The following is a 24,286-nucleotide window of genomic DNA, read 5'->3' as shown; positions in this document are numbered from 1 at the left end:
TTTAGCTCCATTTACAAAGAACTTGCCTTGAGTTGGATTTCTATCATTTTGCAATTTGTTAGTAAAAGCGCTCGTAGATAAAGTCTCAGGACACGTTAAGCAATGTTTATCTAGGAAGAATTTTTTTTTCCACATCCTCATATTCATATTTTTTATACCTATATATTCCGAGAATCAGTTTCTTATTCTTTGCTTATTCTACTTCGTGAAGATTCTTTATGCTTCTTCTGTATGTATTTTTTTTCCTTCAAAATACAAATCATTAACTTGCAATGTCCTCGGCTCCATACACAGTGGAAGACATCACCATATAATTAATTGTTCATAACAGTGTAAACGCCATGTAAGCTATTCGTTATCGTTATTAAAGATCCTTCTACTGCTACTATTTTCAACAAAAGCCATGTGCTTTTTCACATGCTTATAAGTCCCTCGCTGTTTTTTTATTACTCCATAACATTTATGCTAAAATGAAATATACTTGCACTAAAATTCATTTATGTGATATAAAGCAGCTAGAGTCGCTTAGTCAATTAATCGTTAATAGTCGGTGTTAGTTTTATTGCGTTAAACATGCGCTTTTGGCTCTTGTTTTCCTTGCATTTGTTTTTCTTTTTACTACATTTTATTTTATTTAGCAACTCTTAAGCATTTAACCACCGTCTGTCACATTACTCAATTCAATGCAATAAAATTCCTTAACTATTAGCTGAGCGCTGTGCCTGCGCTGTCACTTGCCGATAATTTGTTGATCGAGTATACAGTTTCTTTTGAATTAAAACAAACTTTTGCTTTTTTGTTTTGCATAAGATTCGAAGTTTTTATTGAATTATTTAAAGTAAATGTTTTTGATTAAGTTAATTTTTTTCCGTTAGCTAGTTTGTTAATACTCGCTTATTTGTTATAACTAATGTTAATTGTTGCAAAATTTTGCTGAAAGAAATATTTGCTATATATGCTTATTATTTTTTGTTGCCAATTTTTTTTTTCTTTAAATTTTTTATTTTTATTATTATTATAATTTTTTTTTTATTATTGTTATAATTTTTTTCTTTGTTCTTTCTATTCGGTTAGAAATGCATATGTGTTGAATAACCAAAATAAATTAAATTTTAAAGCTATAAAGGCGTCAAAAATTCCAACACCACTTTAGATAGGCGTGATATCATGTGATTTTGAGACATAATATTTATTTTTTTTTTGGCAATTTTAACTAACGTAAATAATTTATTTTTGTAATTAAGTAATTATTTGCTAAATACATATAATATATGGATATGTTTACATTGGAGTCATGTTAGAATTCGTTTTTTAAGAATTTAGCAACCTTTTTTAAATTTTAAGTTAAAAAATTTCGTTATTAATAACAATTTACTTAAAGAGTTTACACTGTTTATCAAGTATTTTCTTTTTACATAACCAAATGTGCAACATTTTGATTTTGTCCAGCTTTGTTAGAAACTTTTTGCTTAAAATATTGACTTGGATAAATTAAAATGTGGCATACCACAGCTTTTTGTTTTAATTTTTTAAAGTTTTGTTTACTTGTTGCATAATGATAAAACTATAATTTTGATTTTTAAGTATTTTGATTATTTAATTTTAGTTAGGCATAATTAAATTGATATATGTATTAAAAATTTTTATTATTATTTTGCACCTTTTTCAATAAAAATACAAATTTGTTAGAAGCCAAAATTTTTTTTAGTTAAATTTAATTTTTTTATATGTTTTTTAGTATTATTTTTTAATTATTATTTTTTGTTTTGTTGCTTATTATCCTTATGAGTTTTCTTTTAGTGAAGTTTTCTTTAAGCAGTTTTGTCCCAAATTCTGCATAGCTTAATCATAAGTCATCGACACAGCGGATTTTGGTGTTGGTAATGGTGAAGTAGTAGTTTCCTCCTCATTCTCGTCATCATTTTCTTGTGAGTCTTCTGGTTCACCTAACGCATGCACGAACTCATAAAAATCAATGCGTCCATCGCCGTCGACATCTACTTCTTTTATCATGTCTTCAACTGTTGTTAGATGACAAGAGATGGCAAAAAAACAAAAACCAAATTGAAGTTTAAGATTTATTTTTTACAAGGTGTTTATGGCAACCCCAAGGTGGAAGTGAGGTTAACAAGCTAACAGTGAAGTTATGAAATTCTTTACCACTTTGTCAGTCAATCATTTCACACACATACTGACAGCTTACCAACAACCATTCAAAGAAAGAAATAAAAGCTTTCAATAACACTCTCTTCTTATAAATATGTCGTTATTTGTATTAATATTAAATATTTTGCACATATGTATAGACTTACTGTCTTCTTCATCCAAATCCTCGCCCAAGCACTGCAGCACCGCTCTCAGGTCTGAGGCCGTTATGTAGCCACGATTATGCTTGTCGAACACGCGAAATGCGTCGCGCAGCTCACGTTCTTCCTGATCGGCAGAGGAAAGCCCCGATTTGTCTTCATATGTCATGTTGGAGAGTATATCCACAAATTCTTCAAAACTAACATTGCCATCACCTGCAGCGATACAAAAAAAAACAAAAACAAATAAACACCTTAAAGCAAGCAATAACAAAGTGCTTTTAAATATAATATCAACGCTGTCATTGCTTTTGCTGCAATGTGACCTAACCTCCAACTGTTATTGTACTTTTCTATTTTGCACGTTTTAACCATCCCGCCCACTCACCGTCCACATCGATTTCCTGTAGCATTTCCTGCAATTCCTCGACACGCGCGAATTGACCCAATGAACGCATTACGGTGCCCAACTCCTCCTTCGTTATGCAGCCATCGCCATCCTTGTCGAATAAGCGAAATGCTTCACGAAATTCTAGAAAAACAACAAATAACACACACAAAAAATAAATAGAAATAGTAATAAAAACCAAAGCAATATTGGTGTGGCATCAGCATAAATTGGACAGTCCGTGACAATCGACACGTACAAAATGAAAAACACAGACAGCTTAGCTAGCTCACACAGATTAGGTGTTGCTAAAACACAGCTAATAACACTATTTATCACGCAACTACCGATCATACAAGTAATCGTGTTTGCGCTGCAACTCACCGCGCATTTGACCCTTCGATATGCATGGACGCATGCCGCTCTCCGTCGACTCAGTCGAAGTGGTGCGTTGTGAAAATTGACGTGCCGTCTTAATGCGTCGCTTTGACCGTTTAGCGCCACCTTTCCCCGTGCTTGTCGTCGCCTGCTCTTGCAATTCGATTTTTCTTTGCTGTTTACGTGGCTGTAAAAATCTAGCGCTGCGCTGCACTGGCGATTCGTCATAATAATCGTTTTCGCCATCAACACCATCTTCGAAATCGTCTTCATCATACTCATCCACATACACGGCCGCATTGTCATAATCTGGCGCTGCTGCCGCTGAACAACCGCTGTATGTGTCCAGCACCAACTCGGAGACACGTCGTTGGCGCAGCGAGACCGCTCCTTCGGTGCACGCTGCATCCGCGTCCACGGCAGCCATGCTGTTTGCTTGCTGCTCACATTGTTGTTGTGTTGGCGGTGTTGTTGCTGTTTTGTCGGAACTGTAGCTAACTGGTGGCTCGTAGTACGCAGCCTCTTCAAGCTGCTGTGAATCCGCGCTGTCGCCGCCAGCAGCCGTATCATCCGCGACGGGTGTTGTTTTTCTCGTCTGAAGGAAATAATAATAATAAAAAAACACCGTGTTTTAGTTTAAATACTTGTGACATAGCTGCGCAGCTCACTCACCATTAGTTGCCTGAGTTCGCGGGCAAAACTCGAACCGGCTAATATATTATTAACAGCCGTGAATAGTTTTTTTCCTTCCAACTTGGCGGTGTTAAGTGAATTTCGGCGTTGGTGCAGAATATCAAAATGTCAAAAAAAATTGCAACAACACGCTGTCTTGTGTTGTATTTGTTTGTATATTAAATGCAATTTCGCAGCATGTCCCCGTTCTAACGTCGACTCCAACGTCCTTTGCTGCCACCCGCACACAGACGCGCTATTTTGTTTTGCGGTAGTTTTCGTAGTTGCCTGCGTTCACGCGCGCTCCTAATTGACAGCATCAATTGGCGTGCATTTACAATGGTGAAAATGTCATTTAACTGATTGCACTAATTACCAGCATGTATGTACATAGCAGACACCGCTTCGTCATTTGCACAACGCGTTGCTGCACACTTGCACGAATAACTGTACTAGCAGGTCATTCACATGTCAATTTTCGTTTACGCTGCAGCTGCTGTTGACATTTGCTTTTTTAATTGAGTTTATGTGTTTGCGAGTGTGTGTAGTTATTTGTGTTGCGGGACTTAGCGGACTGCGAAAGAGAATTTATAATTAAGCATAATAGGGCGCTTCGATTATGCTAAAATGCGTGCTGTAAATTGAATAATTCAACTGTCACGTCATGTAATGATTTTTGCGGCTAATTAGGTAGGATGAGCTTAAGTTTTGCGCTTCATTTGAATTATCAAAATATTAATTAAGTAACTCCAATTAAAAATTCAAACAAAAAAGTATAATTATTTGGAAATATCACAGCTAAATTAGAGCAATTGGCTAGCCTAAATAAAAATTCATTGTGCTTATCAAGCGCTTTATCACCCGAAGTCTGAGAGAAATATTTCAAGACAGAAGTTAAATAATCGATAGCTTTACTGGTTACACTTTTCATTGTAATTTAATGCAACTTTTGTATATAAATTGCATCAATATTACTTCAGCTTATATTTTTCGTTCAATATACTTATTTTAATCCTCTCTTGTCATGTGCTTATATCGACTCTTGAACCTCAAATGCTTCATGCTGTCGTGTAATATTGCAACCGACTACCTGTAATAATAAATTCCATAAGTATTGAAATCCGATAAGAAAACAACTCACTTTACTAAGATCAATATCATAAAATAAAAATCTGAATTTAATTTTGTAGTTATGCCAATGATGATTTTCCGCTACTCAAACTTCTGCCTTTTACACACACTTTCCAACACATTAGACAGTCATGGTTTTTTCTTCGTTTTAAGTTTTTAAGTAGCAGTTGCAAACTCAATTGCCATGCAAATTGTTCCAACAGCAACAACTCACATCCACGCACAGATGCGCAAGTGTTTGAAGTTTAGAAAAAATGTAAAAAAATATGCCACAGAAAAGTTGAAGCGTGTCAGACAGGCATATATACTCGTACTATATAGTGAGGTTAAGGGTAAGCGTGCAAAGATATGAGTATTTTATTGTTTTTCGCAAGATAAAATCAACGTCGACGATGAGCAAAGTTTATAGTGAATAATGTCATAAATGCAACTATGCATATGGAGAAGCACAAAAAAAAAAAAAAAAAAAAAAAAAAACAGAAAAAGGAACGATGCAGCGGAAGTTATGTAGCTAACTGATTGGTTGTGGTGAGTTTGTGTAAGCTTGTGTGGGCTGCAATAAAAATGGTGTGCACGTCCAACAAAATAATGACAGTGTTGATGGCATTGCTGTGCTCTCTTGATATTACGAAATGCAGACTTTTGGATTTGTTTGGATACGGCGTTGATATCACACATACATTACTCTGATCTTTTGTTAAATGGAAGAATATTGGGTAGTAAAGTGTGACAATTCTTTAAACAGATTTGTACAGGATGGTGAAACATTTTTTAACTCTATTTTAAACTATTTGGATGCATTATTTAAAGAAATTAATGGCTTTGGACTGTGTGAAGTCGCTAATAATCGATAACAACTGCATTTGTGTAATTTCTGTTCTCTTTGAACACTTCGAGAGTTTGAAACTTCTACATATACTCGAGATTTCAAAAGATGGCATTTTTCTCTAAATATTGCTCATTCTTGTGAAGCTTAGTGTTTCTAGTTTAAAGGGTATATTCAGACTGTATAATTGGGTAATGTCACAAACGTTAAAGAAATTACACAATTGTCAAATAAAATGTTACAAATGTCAAAAAAAAACAAATTTCACAAATATCAAAAAAATTTCATAATGTCAAATTAAAATGAAAAATTGTCAAATTAAATTTGACATTTGCCATATTTTCAAAACATGTATGTATGTATTATATATATTAGTATATTGTGTTTAGCTCGAGCATAACGTCTAATATCTCTTTCTCGCCAGCACATTTAAGCCCACTAACAAATTTAATTAAATGTAACTAGACTGTTTGGTAGTAGCAAGTGTAATAGCTGCTATTTATGTGTTGAAAACTCATAAAACCAAAATTCCTCCCTATGTGGGTCGTACACATACTTGTCAGCATATCTTTGATAGTTGTGTCTACACATTTTCAGCAGTTATCCACTCATTCATGATGTTTGATTTACGTAGTAGTTTTCTACACTTTCTCACGTACTTTATTGGCTTCCGCACATAAAACTTACAAAGCTAGCGGGGAGCACACCGAAAATATGATATAATAAATATTTAACAACTGCATGTGTAAAGTTAGACGCTTTTTAGTTTAGCACAACTATTTTTGCTGCAAACTTCTTAATCATCCAACTGGTTTATATGACTTAGTGCAGAATTGTTTAACTTTTTTATTGTTTGCGCATAGTCCTTTGGCAGACAAATTGGCTTCAATTTCCGTTTTTGTTTTATAGTTGTTAGAATTATATAAACATGTCAAAATATTATCAACACGATGGTGCTTATGTGTGATTTTTAAAAGATTGTTGTGTTTGTATAGTGTGCACCGACTTTAAACGATCTTGTTAGTTATCGACTTTCGATAGCGCTGAACTCAGCTGAGCGCTAATAATTTAAATGTTTTTAAATTTTATATTTGGTAATTTGGCATTAAGAAACTCTTAGAAAGTTCAACTAATTGTAGTAATTAAGTAGTAATTCAACCGATAGTTGGCTTGCATGTTTGTTTCATAATTCGCACGATAAAATAACAACAAAAAGTGTTTTACTAAATTTTAAACAGCCTTTTGCCTTACTCGCTATGGTTAATTAATTACTATTATCATACATTTTTCTCTCATATTTCTTTTCTCAAATAATTGGTTGGCGTCACTTTCTTATCTCTTGTGCGCAAGCTTTCCACGCAATTTTTTCAACACACAAGTGGTTTGTTTTTTTAATTTTCTCCAAAGAAAGTAAGTTAGAAAAAAATGCTGGTTTCATATTTATACGAGTAAGCAATAAGGCTCTTTTGTGCCTTCTATTTTTAGCCGCTGAAAAAAATAACATTAACGAATACAACGCCACTTAATCCCAAGTGTAGCACTTCAGTTGTTTTGTTATTGCTGCTTTAAAAAAATAATAATAATTAAAACAACAATTGGAAACATGAAACATTTTTATGATAAAAATGAGAACACAACAATACAAATTCCAACAAAACAGCGCGCATAGCTGCACTGAAGCCTAACGAAAAAAGGCATACGCGCCATAAAGGGATGTAAGCAATAATGATAATGGTGCTGCGGCTGGTGGCATCTCTCAGTTAAAGGAGATAGAAAAGCGCACACAAGCAAGTAGCACAACAATGACCAGAAGCTACTCAAAATAAATGCGTGCAATAATAATAATAATAATCATAATGCGCAGCGAACGAGAAAAAATCCAAAGCAATGTGCTCAAATAAAAACCGCGTAAATTATGTGGTTCGAGAACAGCAAACATTCTATTTATACCTCTACGTGTACACCGCCAATTTGTGTGCAACGTGTTGTTTTTATATACAAATGTACGAAATATTTGACAGCGCTGTTTACGCAGAGTGACATATGCGGGGTTGCGCTGATTTAATTTTGTTTTCGTGTAAAATAAATGTGAGCTGATAAGACAAATTGATGTTGAAACAATTAAAGAGCTACAAATAAGTTAACGGCTATGCGCTTTTTCGCTGTATAAAGTTGGGAAATTAAAATGTTTATTAATATACATATGTTTTCAAGTCAAAAGTGGTCCTAAATTTTAAAATTCTAACGTGAAATCTAACGGTTACGTGTTAAGTTAAGTTAATTTTCACTTTAAGTTAAGTTTCTCGCTAAATTAAGTTTTAAGTTACGTTAAGTTTCATGTTAAATTAAGTTTTAAGTTACGTAAAGTTTCTGATTAGGTAAGGTTTTGAGTAACGTTAAGTTTCAATTTAAGATAAGTTTCGCGCTAAATTAAGTTTTAAGTTACGTTAAGTTTCATGTTAAATTAAGTTTTAAGTTACGTAAAGTTTCTGATTAGGTAAGGTTTTGAGTAACGTTAAGTTTTACTTTAAGATAAGTTTCGCGCTAAATTAAGTTTTAAGTTACGTTAAGTTTTAGGTTACGTTAAGTTTCATATTAAATTAAGTTTTAAGTTGCGTTAAGTTTCACGTTGAGCCAAATTTTAAGTCAAGTTAAATTAGGTTCGGTTTTAGGTTAAGTTAAGTTTCAGGTTAGGTTCGGTTTTAAGTTAATTTAAGTTTCACTTCAAGTTAAGTTTAATCTAAATTAAGTTTCACGTTAAGTTAAGTTCGGTTTGACTTAAGTTTTAAATTTTTTTAGTTACATATTTAATATTTTTTATACCCTGAACAGGATATATTAATTTTGCCACGGTATGGTATGTATATGTATAAATGATTAGCGTGACGAGTTGAGTCGATTTTGTCATGTCCGTCAAAACACGAACTATTCCCTCAGTTTCTGAAAATTTGCACATGTTTTTTTTCGCCATAAAGCTGCTCATTTGTCGGAGCCGTCGATATCGGACAACTATGCATATATGGTACATATATAGCTGTCATACAAACTCTAGTCCTTGTATGGAAAACTTTTTTATTTGACGAAATATCTTCCAGAAATTTTGGCATGGATTATTGCCTAAGGGAATGATGCAATCTCTGAAGAAAATGTTCAGAACGAATCACTATAGCATATAGCTGCCATACAAACTGAACGTTCAGAATCATGATCAAGATTTTTCTATGCTTTATACGCTTGTTATGCACCTATGAAGGATATTATAGCTTTTTTCCTGCTAAGTAATCACTACAGTAATCGTGGCAAATAGCTTTACAAAAAGCTATCCATTTAAGCAGCAGTATTATTCAAACGTTTTTCACACTTACATCTCCGCTTAGCATGTTTAGTCCACAGTCTGCTGCGCCACCATAGCCACCCAGCAACTATTACTTACACACAAGTGCGCTCGCACTTATCCACTTAGGCGCCCACTTCGTTACATAGCAAAAGTGGCGAACTGAGTAAAAAGGCAAATAAATATAGCCGAGAAAACAAACAAAATGTCGCGCCGCTGACAGCAAGGACTTGTTAAATATGTATGCTAATCGTGATATGCTTGTAAGTTCATTTTCATACAGTGCTTAAGCGTGCACTCGCACTGCTTGTGCCAAGTAAAATGTGTCAGACTGTTGAGGCTGTGCTTTGCGCTTGCCGTCACGGCCTGCAAGGTCATTTTAGTGTTGCTACAACAATGTCAGATGTCAAATATGCGCTTAAGTGCTTACGAATTTCTATTCTTTATGCCTTTGATATGCTTCTTAAATACTTTTTATATTTTGCTTTCTCTTTTAATGAATTTATGTTGCGCATAGTGTACTAATAAAGCTCCTTGCTAGCAAATGGATTTTTATTTTTCTCTTGACACACTTAAGCACTTTAAGTTTTGACAATCTCATTATGTGCGCTTTACAAACCAAAATGCAAACGTATGTAATTATTGCAGTATGTGTGCAGAAAAAGAAATTTCGCATTGTCTTCCTTCATGCGCGCGATTGCATTGCGTAGCTTCCGTTGCAACAACCCTTTAACCTAATTTCTTGTTATGCATTACTGTACAAACATCAGCGTATGTATATACGTTAACACGTTAGCATTTCAACGGTGCTACGTCCACCGTCACCTGCAAGATAGCTGATGTGGAGTTAAGCTTGCCAGTTGTCAGTTGATTTTGGCGTTGATAATTTTTCAAAGTTGCAGTAATGTGTTTTTTCCAAAAGAAGAAGGGTGAAAACGCATTAAGAAATCAAACCCGTTTACAAAATCTATAATATACAAGAAAACAAGAAAAACCATTAACTTCGGTTGCACCGAAGCTATAAACTTGATTCCTATCGTTCAGTTTTTATGGCAGCCATATGCTATAGTGGTCCGTTATCGGCCGTTCCAACAAATGAGTAGCTTCAGATTGATAGCTTAAAAACTGAGGGACTAGTTTGTATATATACAGACAGACGGACGGACAGACAGACGGACAAGGCTAAATCAACTCAGCTCATCATGCTGATCATATATACATAATATTTTATAGGGGGTCTCCGGCGTTTTCTTCTGGGCGTTTGAAACTTCGTGGCGAACTTAATATAAGTTTAAGTAGGGATTTTTGAAAGTTCTGTGCTTTATAATATCTATAACGCTTAGGTATATGTCGGAAGACTCCTAGGTATGTGTCAAAAGGCACTCCCGCATCGACGTACGCCGATCACTACTAAAGAGGCTTTTCTCATTTCCAACCAATTCGCCCGGTTGGCTGAAGGCATGACATAAAGTAGAATATTTAGAGTCTCGGTTAGGTTAGACTAGCTTTCGGAGCTGTTTAACGCTTTATGATCGTCAAAACGAATACACAAACTAGGCGACTGAAATAGTATTTATGATACTGTAATCATTTAAACAAGACTGGATACAAAACGAAGCTTGAAGTGTGTGTGAAACACGACATAAAACGTCATGGTCGTTGCTGAATCGCAACAAAACCGTTCCACTTCTGAAGCGTATGGTTACTAGTGCTGAAATGTGGCTCACTCAAGACAACGTCAAACGAAAACGGTCATAATCGAATCATGGTGAGCCGGCGCAAACGATAGCCAAACCAGGATTGACGGTCAGGAAGATTTTGTTATGTTTTTGGTGAGATTGGCAGGGACTCATCTATTGTGAGCTGCTAACCTACTGCCAAACTCTTAGTTCAGAACTGTACTGTCAACTATTGGAGGATCTGAAAGAAGCAATCGTTCAGAAGCGGTGAGCTTTCGCCAATACGAGCGTAATTGTTTACCATCAGCACAACGTCCGAGCACACACTACGATGGCGACTCGCCAGTAGCGTCAGGAGCTTTGTTGGAAGGTGCTTATGCATCAAACTTATAGGACAGATCTCACAGCAAATGATTACTAGCTATTTCTGTTTATAGCGATTGATTTTGCTGGTAAAAAATTCGACTGAAGCGAAGCTGGTGAAAATCGACGGTCTCATTTTTTTTTGCTAATAGGGACGAAGGTTACTATATGTGTGGCATCATAAACTTAATTTCAAAATGGAAGCACGCCATCGAACAAACGGTGCGCATCTACACAAATCGTACCATTCTAACTTTGCTAAATATATGTAGCCTTCAAGTTCAAACAAAAATAATTGTTTTCTTTTTATTAGACTTTATAAGTTTAGTATGCACTGCTTGTTGCTTGAAACCCACTCATCATCGCTATACTTTCGTCGATTGAAGATTTTCATCGCTGAGACATAGTTTACTAGTTGAACTTGTCTACGATTAAAGCTCAAACTTTTTTTGCGCACATTTTGCAATATTTATTCATTGGCGCACCCTTTGCGACACTATGATGCAATTAAAAAATGGAGCTAACTGTTTAAAGCAAAAATTAAACTTAAATTTACTCAATTGGCTTTGGCCGCAACTCTACCGCACAGCCACTGCGTGCACAGCCTTAACACTTTAGGTGTTGATCACCAACAAAGTTGCATTAAGTTAATAAAGTTGCTGACAATGTTGACTGTCGGCTGCCGGCTGCTTGCCGCTGCTTGCCGCTGCTGCAGGGCCGATGAAACTGTGCCTGCTGTTGCATTTAAACGCATAGCGGCACTTGAGTGCTGCTGTCGTTGGCGTGCATCGCCTTTTTGCAGCAATGAAATATTAGCTACGGTGCAAAGTATGTCACGTAGAATAATGAAAAATGCGAGCAAAAGCAAAAATGAAATTAGTGTAGTGGGAATGGTTGGCAACTCACATGCATAAACATGTGCTATAGTGCTGTGATATGGCTCAGACGTGCTATGACCGTTATTTACTGTTTACATAAATGTGCGCATATGAATAAAAGTGCACAGTAGCAGCTGCTGTAAGTTTTACAAAGCTGTAAAGGGCATGAATATTATTATAGTGTTGTAAAATATGCGAAAATGATGAAAATGATTTTGTAGTTGCTTACAAAATGAAATTCAAGTATGCTTGTGTGCTTTAATGCAGCGATGAAATTGAATTATTTCAATAAAATGTAGAAAACGGCAAGTGAAATTAATTTGAAGATGTTGTTTGTGTTGTTGTTGATTTTGTAAGAAGTTGGCAATAGCTGCTGTTTCACGGCTTCAAACAAAATTTTTTTGTTGTCTTATTTAATGCTATAACGTCTCTAGAATATTGTGCTAAATTCTCTAATTGATCCGAGTAATAGTTTTGGAGATACAGCTTTGAAAAGTTGCGCGCTTGAGGTTAGCTATATAGTCACTTAAAACTTTAAACGCGTTTTTCTCGAAACTAAGTTTTCAAAGTCGCTTGTCAAGATTTCTCACGAACTACTCAATCGCTGTTATTAAAATTTTACATAGGCATTTGAGATATAATTTACAAGGTCTTGCCGCGGAGCATTTTTTGTTTTGTTCAATTACAACTTTAAAAAAAAAAAAGTTGAGAAATGTTCACTAAAATTTTGCATTTTTTTTGTAAAAACGTCTGGCAAAAATACAATTTTCACTTGATTTGTTTTTTCTCCATCTCCGTACCTAGTTATAGTTTTAGTTGAAACACGTAATTTTTTTTTTACTTTTGATGATCCTGTCAGCAGTTCTGCTGTTAACGCATAAGCAACTTTTTTCCGAGCCACTGCCGGAAATGACGTCGTAATGACCGAGTTTTCAATATTTTCCTTTGAAAACTTCACAAAATCTTTATCAAATATGTATCCCCGGAATAATAAAAAGTTTGAATAAAATATTTCATTTTTTATATGAAAAAAAAATTTCTGAAAATAGCGCGTTTTTTGCGCGACGAAACCCATGTAACCCCTTAAATTAAATCGCTTGCATTTAATACTTAACGATTAAAAATTGGCTGAACAGCTAAGTTTAAAGCAATAAATATAGAAAAAGTTCAAGTTTATTTTTAGTAAGAGTATTTACGTTAATAGCTTTTTTAAAAACGAACAAGCTGTTATAATAAGGAATTTACTAATTTAACCATGCGCCTAAATGTAGACAACATTTTGTGTTATATGCGGGTTGCCTTTTATATTTCGGGATTAGCGAACAAAACAAACATTAATTAACGTAAAGCACTTTATAATTTTTCAAAATATTCTCCATTAAGATCTGTACACCTTTGCAAGCGTTTGCACCAATTGTCGAAGCACTTTTGTCACTATGATTGCGGTATCTCCAAAACATGCATTTTCAACGCAACAACCGCCTCTTGAGGTGTCAAAAAACTGTTTAACTTTTACGTACGGAAATAAAAAGAAGTGATTCGATGACAAGTCTGAATTATACGTTGGATGACACATCAAATCGATGTGTGAGCGCTCGCACTTTCGTGGTGAAGAGTGATCCGTATTCGGCGGTTGGTTTTTCTGATTTCTTGAAAGACAACTGGCAAAGAAATGCTTGTCTACCGCAAATGTTCATGCAATATTGCATGTATGCTGGTCCCACTAATGCCTATAGTTGTCTCAATCTCACGATAGATCACATGACGATCTTGCAATATCAATTTGCGCACAGCATCAATAGTTTCCGGAACATAAATTAGACGAACTTTACGAAATTCGTCTTGGTGTGATCTACGACGTCGATTGAATTCACCATGCCATCGATAAACAAGGGTCCTTGATGGAGCTTCATCATCAAAAATTAAACTAAGTTCATCGTTGCACTGTTGCTGAGTTATTTCACGTCGAAAGTTGTAAAAATAATCGCAACTGTATGTAATCACTGAAATTTAAGTTTAAGCTCTTTGATACAATTTTAAAATTTGTCTCAAAATAAACACAGTTATTTAGCCTACTTTACAGCTAAGTGTTAACGCTTTTGCTTCTGCACCGTGCTTCATATGCTTTCCGCAATACTCAAAGCAAAGTCTTAAAAAATCAACAAACTGCCACATGTGACATATTTGCGACCTCAAGCGCTGTTAAAAGTGGCAGCTACGCAGCTGTTGCATTGAAATATGCACAACTCATTAATCATTAAGTTTTATGTAAATAAACGGCCAAGGGGTGCACCCCTTCTCAACACTGACAAGACAATTTGTTACTTTTTGTGCAAAAAAACTATTTGATTTAAATGCTCACTGCGGTTCGACCCCAATTCGTGCGTGTCTTCATAAGACTATTGTTGCTCATGGCAATAAAGCGCAAATAACCGAAAATAGCACACAAGCAGTAAAAACAAATACAACTTAACGAGCGTTTGATAACTGTACAGACTACTCTTTTTATTTGTGACTTTTGTAACTTTTGCAAATATGTAAATGTAAGCGTGCAAACTTCGGCCAGCATCGCGCAATAATAATATTTGTTGTAGTTTTTTGTTGAAAAATAGCAAAACTGTAAATATTTTATACGCAGTCATCATCAAGAGGGTTAAAAAGCACTGAAAACTCCCAACGGGCAACGCACAACGCGCAAATCTATTGTCGGCTTTTTACGAGCAATAAAATTTTCAATTTGTTGCGCGCGCTTTCCGAAAAGTTGTTGCAAATTAAAAATAAATTGTAAAACAATGAAATTGCTGCTTGAGCATACTTGTTGTGCATAATAAAAAGCGGGTAAATAGGTGTCTTCATATTTTCTTATTCTTAAGTCGAAACAAAAATTTAGTTTCACATTTCTTGTTTTATTTTTTTAATTTAGTGCGTTTTGCTGTTCAAAAATTATAAAATATTTTATGCTACTTAATTTTTTTTTCTTTTCTCCATTTTATTTTTTGTTTTTAAGCTATTGCATAGCTTCTATCGCGGGCTTTCAGCGTGAACAAGAAATTTCGTAACGGAAATAAACCTAACACGATCACAAAGTATGCGCAAAATGTTTGCATACTTTTAGGCGTATTTTCACATATCTCAAGCGGAAAAAATCTATTGAAAAGACAATCGGGAGATTCAAAAATATTAATATTTAAAATACAATTTTTTTATTGGCAAAAAAAAAAATAAGAAATTGTATAATATATATAAAAATAAAAATGTTATTAATAAAAATAAATTATTCAATATTCGTAGTCATAATATTAGTCATATTATTATTATTTTGGTAAATAGCTAGCCATCTTTTGGAACAGTATCTCGTTTGACTTGAACAATACAATTGAAGTTAGGTATTTCAGTCGGGTTATAAATGAATTTGAAAGTGAATAATGATCCACAAGAATCCACAACAAAATATGGGACCACCCTTGACGCGGTATTTGCCATACATTGAGAGAATATCAAGTCCCAAACTTATCCTATAGTTTCTATGATAAAAATTCCTGAATAACCTACATGTATTGTAAGATAATAAAAATATTTTAAACAATATTAACTTTTCATTTATGCAATAAAAGAAAAAAATTTGTTTACTTAGCGGTTACCACGCTCAAAAAGTGTAACTTGAATTAAAATCAAAGAAAAAAAATACTGCATAGAAAATTACTAAATAATTATAATTAACATCATAATAAGTACTTTACACTAAAAAAAATCCGGCAGGAGCTTCTATTTTTCAGGACGCCTTCAAATGGTTGTTGAATTTTAGCATGCGTTATTGCCTAAAGCAATGATGCAATCTCCGCTTTGTTTTATACAAACTTTGTTTTCATACAAACTGATCGACCAAAATCAAGTCCTTGTATGAAAAACTTTTTTATTTGACAAGATATGTTCACAAAATTTGGCATGAATTTTTGTCAAGTGCAAAGCTACAATATCTGGAAAATTTGTTCAGAACGGACCACTATAACATATAGCTGCCATACTAACTGACCAATTAAAAGCAAGATAAAGATCCTTTTATAATCTTCTATGCTATAAGAAATGCGCCTGTTGAGATTATTATAGCTTCGGTATAGTCACAGTTTACATTTTTATTATTTTTCAATTGTACTAAATTACTTTATTGATTTAATATTTCTAAATAAAGCGCAATTATTGGCCAATATCAAATGAAACTGCTTTAAACTATTAATTCCCACACACTGCATCAGCCGTTTTGCAACAGTTCATACATGAATGAAAGAAAGTTACAATATAGTAATTCCCTGCAACATAACCTCAATTTCCGAAACCGCAACAGGTTTTGCATTGTTGTTTTTGCTCATTTTTTTTGTTTTTTACATATTTACAAGTATCAATCCTTTGTCCGGCTATAAGTGTGTGTTTTCGGTCAGTGCTAATTAAAAGTCAAACATTGCACAACAACAACAATACAAATAGGCACAAAGGCTAGAGCAAAGGATGTAGTAAATATAACAAAGCGTTGCGCACAATAAGCTCAAGGAAGCGGGCAAGCAACCACAGCTGGTTGGCGGTTTGTGTGCGTTGTGTTTGTGTTCAGTCAAGTAGAGCTGTGTTAAGTTGGCATAAAATTAAGCGGGCTTAGGTTAGTTGCGTGGTAGGAGTTTTATGTGGTGCTCAGTTTGTTGGCTTTATGATTATCGTAAGCCATAAATGTATTGTGCCAGTGGAGAGTTGGCGTTTGTTCATTTTTATGTGCAGCAAAGAATAACTACGGCTTTGCTGGCTTTGATAGTATAAACACAAAATGTTAGAAATGTCAAAAAGCAAAAAAAAATAAAAAAAACAATATGTGCGTAAAGAGGGAGAGTAGCGGAAAGTTGTTGCAAAGGAAATGCTCAAGTTGAAAAATATTTTAAAATAAACTTTCGTATGCGTTGGTGGTAACGCCACAGTGGCAAACACTTCAAAGCAGAATACCTGAACGCTTATTAAAAAAGAAATTAATAAACTTGAAGGCAGGAGCTAGAGTGCTGACGGAAGAGTGGCACACTTACTAAGGCTGTGCGTTGACCTGCAGCTTCTGAACTATGCGGTACTAATCACGCATTGGTGCTGGGTAGAGAAAGAGAGAGTAGGAGAGAGAGCAAGTTTTAGATATAGACAAAGAGAAGGAATATTTTTGAGCAATTTATAAATACAATAGTTGCCTAACGGAACTAGTGCCGCCACCCAAGCACACCGCAGACACCCTATATTTAAAGTGGCGAGTAGAGAACACCTACTCTACCTCGAGGTGCACAAAGCTATTTACCTTGCCCTAAGCCAAAAGCGCTTCTTTTACAGTAAAATTTATATTTTCTTCAGCCAGCTGATCAATAAAGGGCATAGGCAAATGTCAAAGGGCGCAAATTGTAAAGGCGTTATCGTTTTAGTTGTGAGTGGAGCAGAGCATTATAAGTGGCTTTGCCAACATACAAATAACATAAGCTTTAATTGGCGATTTATGCAAATGAAATAGATTATTGCTGGGGTGAAAAATATTATAGCTTTACACATGCCATAAACTGTATGAATAAGCGTTAAAGTAAATATAATATTAATCATTTAAATAATATTAAATTTGCAACTTAAGACATTTCAAAATACTACACATACAAGATTTTTAAATTTTCTTAATTAATTAAGTGCTATTTATTGAATTTAATCAGAATAATAACTGAAAATTTAAGCTTTACAATATGTTCCACACATACGCATTCCACGCAGTATAATTGAGTGGCATACCGCTGTTAGCAACCGTCATGCACTTGTCGAGTAGCTGCAAATTTGAACAAGAGGCAAGCCACAATCAATTACCTATAGACACGCTATATAAGTATATACATATGTATATATGTGCAGTTACCTTGCAATGGTTTGTTATCGAAGTTTACTATTGTTAGTAAGACCTTAAAGTGTTCGTTACTAAGGAAATGTAGAAATAATGAGGTGTCCATTTCATAAAAATAATTTCTATACATTTATTTCAAAGAATTATGCATTTGACGTTATAAAATAGTTTAACGTATTTGATGTAAAATAAGAAATAGATTTTCCATACAAGAATTTCATTTTGACCAGTCAGTGGTCCGATCTAAATAATTATATAGATTATAAAAGGATCTTTATCTTGCTTTTAATTGGTCAGTTTGTATGATAGCTATATGTTATAGTAGTCTGTTCTGAATAAATTCTTCAGATATTGTAGCTATGCCTTTGACAAAAATTCATGCCAAATTTTGTAAAGATATCTTGTCAAATAAAAAAGTTTTTCAAACATGCACTTAATTCCGATCGTTCAGTTTGTATGGCAGCTATATGCGATTCCGACAAATGAACAGCTTCTTGGGGAGAAAAGGGCATGTGCAAAGTTTCAGATCGATATCTCAAAAAGTGAGAAACTCGTTCGCGTATATACAGGCGTACATGGCAGTCGACTCAGCTTAGCTCAGTTGGACCACCTTTCTGGCAATTTGTGGTTACCATGCCAATAGAAATGTTCGTCTTTTGAAGCAAACCAATTAGACACCCAATTTTCGACTGCTGCGTAGAAATCGAAGTGTGGCTCAGCCAATGCGTGTGCCATCGGTGAAAACAAATGTTAATCGGAAGATGCCAAGTCTGGTTAATACGGCGCGTGGGGTAGCAGCTCCCAGCCAAGTATTGTACTTTGATTGTATTCTGAACCGATATTGCTATGTGTGCACAACCTTCTAGGGTGTAACAAACTTTGTGGTGAACTCTGCGCAGGTTATAGACATTGACTTTATAAAGATTTTGTGAAAGTTTTAAAGGGAAATTTGCAAAACTCGGCCATTACGTCGGTATTACCGGCAGGATCAACTTGATAATTTAAGACAATATTCTAGATATGTTATGGAATTAAATAAGACAATTATTTTTGGTTTTTTTTTTGAAGCCGCGAAACTTATATAAAACCTTAAGATAATACAGATGTAATGGAAAAGATTTTTTGGTGAAGATTTTTCAAACAATCTAGAAAATTCTTATTCCCCTTAACTTTTATCATTTTAATTTCTAACGGTTTCATACAATGTCTATTTACTGTTTAACCTTATATTGAACCGACTCACAAGCAACAATAGCGCACTTTCGTCTCTAAATTCCTCTACATGCGAGTTTATTAAATACCTATGTTAAAATATTATTACTAATTAATTAACCGATAGTACAACTGATTACTCTACTGATTGGTTCAATTTATCTTGTCATCATCAAACTGTCACACTTCAACTATTTACCGTTTAACTTTTGCATTATTAATTTAACACCACGCACGCCGAAAAACATAACTGGCTGGGGAAAAAATCAAAGCTTAGCAAAAAACCGAAATCTGAAACCAGAAAAAAATAAACACAGTCAATTAAATTCACAAACTCTTCAACGCTTGAGGCAATATTGAAAATTCGCTACAAAATGCCAATGCAGTTTAAATTTCAATTTTAATTTCAAGCGTAAAACTGTAAGCGTGTCTACTGAATATTTAGTTACATGCTGGAATTGGAAATATCCCGTTAGATTACATACATTTAGCCATAAGCGCTGTGCTATATGCGGCAATAAGTGAGCCCATTTTAGGGGCTACACATACATACATATATGCAGACTATGAACTACGCACATTTTGCACATACAAACATTATATACACTATCTATATATATATATATATATATATATATATATATATAACTTTATAGCTCCACATAAATATATTTGCGCATAAAATAGAATAGAGTAGAGTTTTTAGGTCAGCGCAGGTTTACTATTTTAAATTGCGGATTTAAATGCTATAAAAGTTGCCGGCTGCGCTAATTGCGTAGGCCGTTTAAGCTGCAAGCGACAACGCAAATTGAAAAATGCTACAAGGAAATGCGAAGGCGCAAATTGATTACTAAAAGCAAATGCGGAATGTCAAACTAAAGCAGCTGCTGGTTAGTTTTGTAGAGAATGCATAAAATAAAATCTATCTGAAGCGTATTTTAATTTAAACAAGAAAAAATGTTACCTGCGGTTGCCGCGTAGCTAGAATACCCTTCACAAATGAAAAAGTTTAAATACAAAAAATTGATTTTGTACGTTCAATTTGTATGGCAGCTATATGCTATAGTGGTACGATCTGAGCAATTTCTTCGGAGATTGTAACGATGCTTTAAACAATTAGCCATGCCAAATTTCATGAAGATATCTCGTCAAATAAAAAAGTTTTCCATACAAACGCTTGATTCCGATCGTACAGTTTGTATGGCAGCTATATGCTATAGTGGTCTGATATCGGCGATTCCTACAAATGAGGAGCTTCTTGAGGAGAAAAAGATGTGTGCAAAATTTCAGTGCGATATCTCAAAAACTGAGGGCCTAACTCTCATATCATGGTGTACAGACGGACATTGCTAAATCGACTCAGCCGATCATTTATACTTTAGGGGTCTCCGACATTTCATTCTGGGTGTTACAAGCTTCGTGAAAAACTTAATCTAATCTGTTTAGGGTATAAAATGCATATACCATATAATATGACGTTTACACTCAAAAAGCTGTTGTTGTCAACTTTTCCAGCCATTCGTCTGGTGAGTCTCAATATTTTTTATTAATTGAGCTGTGAACAACTTTCGACAACATGATATTAGAAAAAGCTTATTTTCCAACATTTCGGTTGTAATCTCTACAAATACAATGTTAGAGATTCATACACGAAACTATGAGGTCAAAGCTATTTTTCGTACCTATAAAAATAAGTGACTTAGTTATAAACCTTCAAGCTGTTCCAAATCCACTAAAATTGAAAGATTTTACACTTCCGTCGGTTTGCATGCAATTTCTCAACTGGTTACTAGCACTCCTGCGTTACTGATGAAAATTAAACGACTTTTCATTATGGTATTATGCAGTGATTCGAACAAATGAACATCATGGCGTATGAGTAACTTTTCGGAGATACAATTAAAATAAATTCGTACATAATTTTTTTTATTTTTTTCAGATATGTATACATATAAATGAAAATTTTTTTTTCGTTGAAATGATAAATATAATAATAAATTAATGTATAAATAATTGTCGGACAACATGGCGTATGAGTAACTTTTTAGAGATACAATTTTTATTTCGATTAAAATAAATTCAAACAAAATTTTAGTTTAAAAATAAATAAATTAAATTGAATTCATAAAAAGAAATTTTGTTATTATTTGAAATTTAAATGAAATTATTGTTATTAATATATATTGTGATAGGGTTTTATTAGGTACATATGTATGTATATAATATTAAAAATATTTTGTGAGAAAAAAACAATTTTTATATTTATTTCTTTAAATAATTTGATTTTATGCTATTTAAAATTTGAATTTATTTTTTTCATATATGTATACATATAAATGAATTTTTTTTTTCGTTGAAATGATAAATATAATAATAAATTAATGTATAAATAATTGTCCTAAAAAATTTGGTTTTAAATTTTCTGAAGAATAAATAGCATGTGATTGAAATTGATTAAAATTAAACGACTTTTCATTATGGTATTATGCAGTGATTCGAACAAATGAACATCATGGCGTTTGAGTAACTTTTCAGAGATACAATTTTTATTTCGTTTCAAATAAAGTCATGCAAAGTTTTAGTTAAAATATAATTTGAAATTCAATTATTCTTTAAAATTAATATTAGCAATATTTTTTATTAAATAATATTACATTTTTTATTAACATATATTAAATTTTTTTAACAAAAATATTAAAATTATTTTTAAAGATAATTTATTCAAACTTGGAAGTTTTATTTCTGTAAATAATTTGATTTTATACTCTTTAAAATTAAAACGCAATTTATTTTGTCTTGATATATGAAATAAAAATTTTTATTTTTGGTTTAAATAGAAATAATAATAAATACAAATCATAAGAATTTATAAAACAAAATCCTTTGAAAATTTGGTTTTAATTAACTAAAGAATTAAATCCCATTTGTATATTGCTAAAAACTGTTATTTAAATAGTTTATTTTGGTTAAAAAAAAATTAGCCTTCATTTAAAATTTGGATGAAAATTTAAAAAAAATTAATTTTAATCACAAAAATTAGTTTTTATTTTCATAAAGAATTGGCATTCAAATTTCAGTGTTATTTTTATAAGAAATTAATTCAAATTTAAGAGTTCGTTTATTATTAATATACAATAAATTCTTCACAGGCAGTTGTGTTAGAATTTTTACTTGTTTTAACAATTTGAATAATACAAGTATATAGCAATAAAAAATATGTATTATAGTAAACAAATGTTACTCAGTTTTAAATTTGCTTTTTCAAAATTTTAATTTCAATTTAATAATTTTTTTAAGAAAAGCAAATATATGCACATTTAAAAATTTTATTTAATTTTTTAAGTTAAAGAAAATTTTTATTCAAATTTAATTTTAATTTTTTCGTATATTTTAATTTATATTTAATAATTTTTTAGGAAAAACAAATATATAGATATTTTAGTGAAAAAATTCACTCAAATTTAAAGTAACTTTTTATTTAATTTTAGTTTGAATAAAATAATTGGATTAAACAAAAAAAAAATTAAAAACTTTTCATAATTTTTTTTGGTGTATTTTTACAGTGCCTAAAAGTTAAGTAGTATATTATAGTTAACAAAATTTTACTTAGTGTTAAATTTACTTGTTTCAATATTATTATTATTTTAATTTCAATTCTATAATTTTTTGGAAAAACAAATATATACACATTTTAGTAAAAAAAGTTTATTAAAATTTTATTTAATTTTTTAAATAAAAAAAACAATTTTACTTCAATTTAAAAATTTTTTTAGGAAAAACAAATATAGATATTTTAGTAAAAAAAATTACCTCAATTTAAATTTACCTTTTCAAAAATACTTTTTTAAAAAATGTGTATGTCCATATTTTAGTAAAAAAATGTGATTTAGATTTAAATTTACTTGTTTTATTTTTTATTTCAAAATAATTGGGTTAATTTAAAAGAAAGTTTAAAAAAAAACTTTCATAAATAATTTTTTTTTTGTATTTTTACAGTGTTTAAAAGTTTACTGCCCCTAAAAAATTATCTGAAAAATGTGATGCTAAATTTTTTTCTTACTAAATTATTAAGTATTACAACTTACCAGATGTACAAACTTTTCTTTAATTTTTTTTTAACTATTTAATTTTTTTTTATTATTTAATTTTTTTATATATTTATATATAGTATACTTATAGTTTTATAATTTTTCTGCTTTTATTTTTGTATAATTATTTCCTTAATTTTTTTTTTTTATTGTAATTTAATTTTTCCTTTTAAAAATTCTTGAAATTGCTCACAAAATTTACTTACTTGCAATTATTTTGTAAATTGCAGTATTCTTGCAGCAGATCGCATATATTATTCATATACAGTTGTTGTTGTTCATAAAATTAACACTCACTAGAACATTTATGTTTATTTCAAATCATAAAATAAATCTAAATACTATGTGCATAGGGCATATGCATGTATGTACATATATATGTGTGTGTGTACGTTTGAGGTGAGCAAACAACAACACGCGCCGTTAAGCACCACTCACTTGATAAGACAGAGTGCAGCACAACAACTCGCACAACTTCAATCAAAACACTCAAGCACAGTGCAATACAAAATCACACACACACGCACAGCCACAGCAAGCGTAGACTAAATGCCCGCGGCACTGTTTACATTTGACGGGTTTGCGTAGTTAAAATTCAAAAAACACAAAAGCATAAAAACAAAAATACTGTTAAATTGCAGTGTGTTGATTTTTTTGTTGTTGTTGCGCGCGGATGCTAACACAATTGTGGCTTTACTTCCGGTCGGCGTTGTTTCTTTTTTTGTTTTATTTTTAGTTTTAGCTTTCTAACCAACTTTGAATTTTTTAATGTTTCGACAGTACCGTTAGAAATACATGCGAACGCAATGTTGGCCACCGTAGAACTAAAAGTGATTATTTTGCGCTGAGCACATTGGCCGTTAGGATGCTGCGAAGTTACTTATACGTCCTGTACGCCACACAGCAGTGTGAGTTGAGCCTATAAATGGTGTTGCCATAGTGCTGTGCAAAGTTGATTACAAATTCGATTGTGTTATCGATTGTAGGCATTCTGATTAAATCAAAATAACTATATAAAATTAAGTCAATATAAACAAATATAAAAGGAAAATATAAACGCATAAATGAAGTGAAAAAATAAAAACAAATATTTACTTTTGTAAATAAAATTCAATGAATACTTACTAATTGCAAA

General features: G+C 32.6%; 1 protein-coding gene and 1 long non-coding RNA gene across 2 annotated transcripts in view; one reads left to right on the top strand and one right to left on the bottom strand.

Annotated features, from left to right (window-relative positions):
- Positions 1-24,286, top strand: part of LOC138857435 (uncharacterized) — a 73,214-nt gene that overhangs the window by 39,128 nt on the left and 9,800 nt on the right. The window lies entirely within an intron of this gene.
- Positions 831-23,980, bottom strand: LOC106619088 (uncharacterized). The gene is made up of 6 exons (XM_014237072.3): positions 23,358-23,980; positions 3,745-4,318; positions 3,079-3,667; positions 2,695-2,838; positions 2,313-2,522; positions 831-2,021 (listed from the first exon to the last, which is right to left on the bottom strand). The coding sequence occupies exons 2-6, from the start codon at positions 3,745-3,747 to the stop codon at positions 1,843-1,845; spliced, it is 1,125 nt and encodes a 374-aa protein (XP_014092547.1). The 5' UTR covers positions 3,748-4,318; positions 23,358-23,980; the 3' UTR covers positions 831-1,842.

Source organism: Bactrocera oleae, chromosome 5, assembly GCF_042242935.1.
Source record: "Bactrocera oleae isolate idBacOlea1 chromosome 5, idBacOlea1, whole genome shotgun sequence".
In the NCBI taxonomy this organism is placed as follows: domain Eukaryota; kingdom Metazoa; phylum Arthropoda; class Insecta; order Diptera; family Tephritidae; genus Bactrocera; species Bactrocera oleae.
Note: the sequence above shows the minus strand (reverse complement) of the source record. Positions and strands in the feature narration are given on the sequence as shown.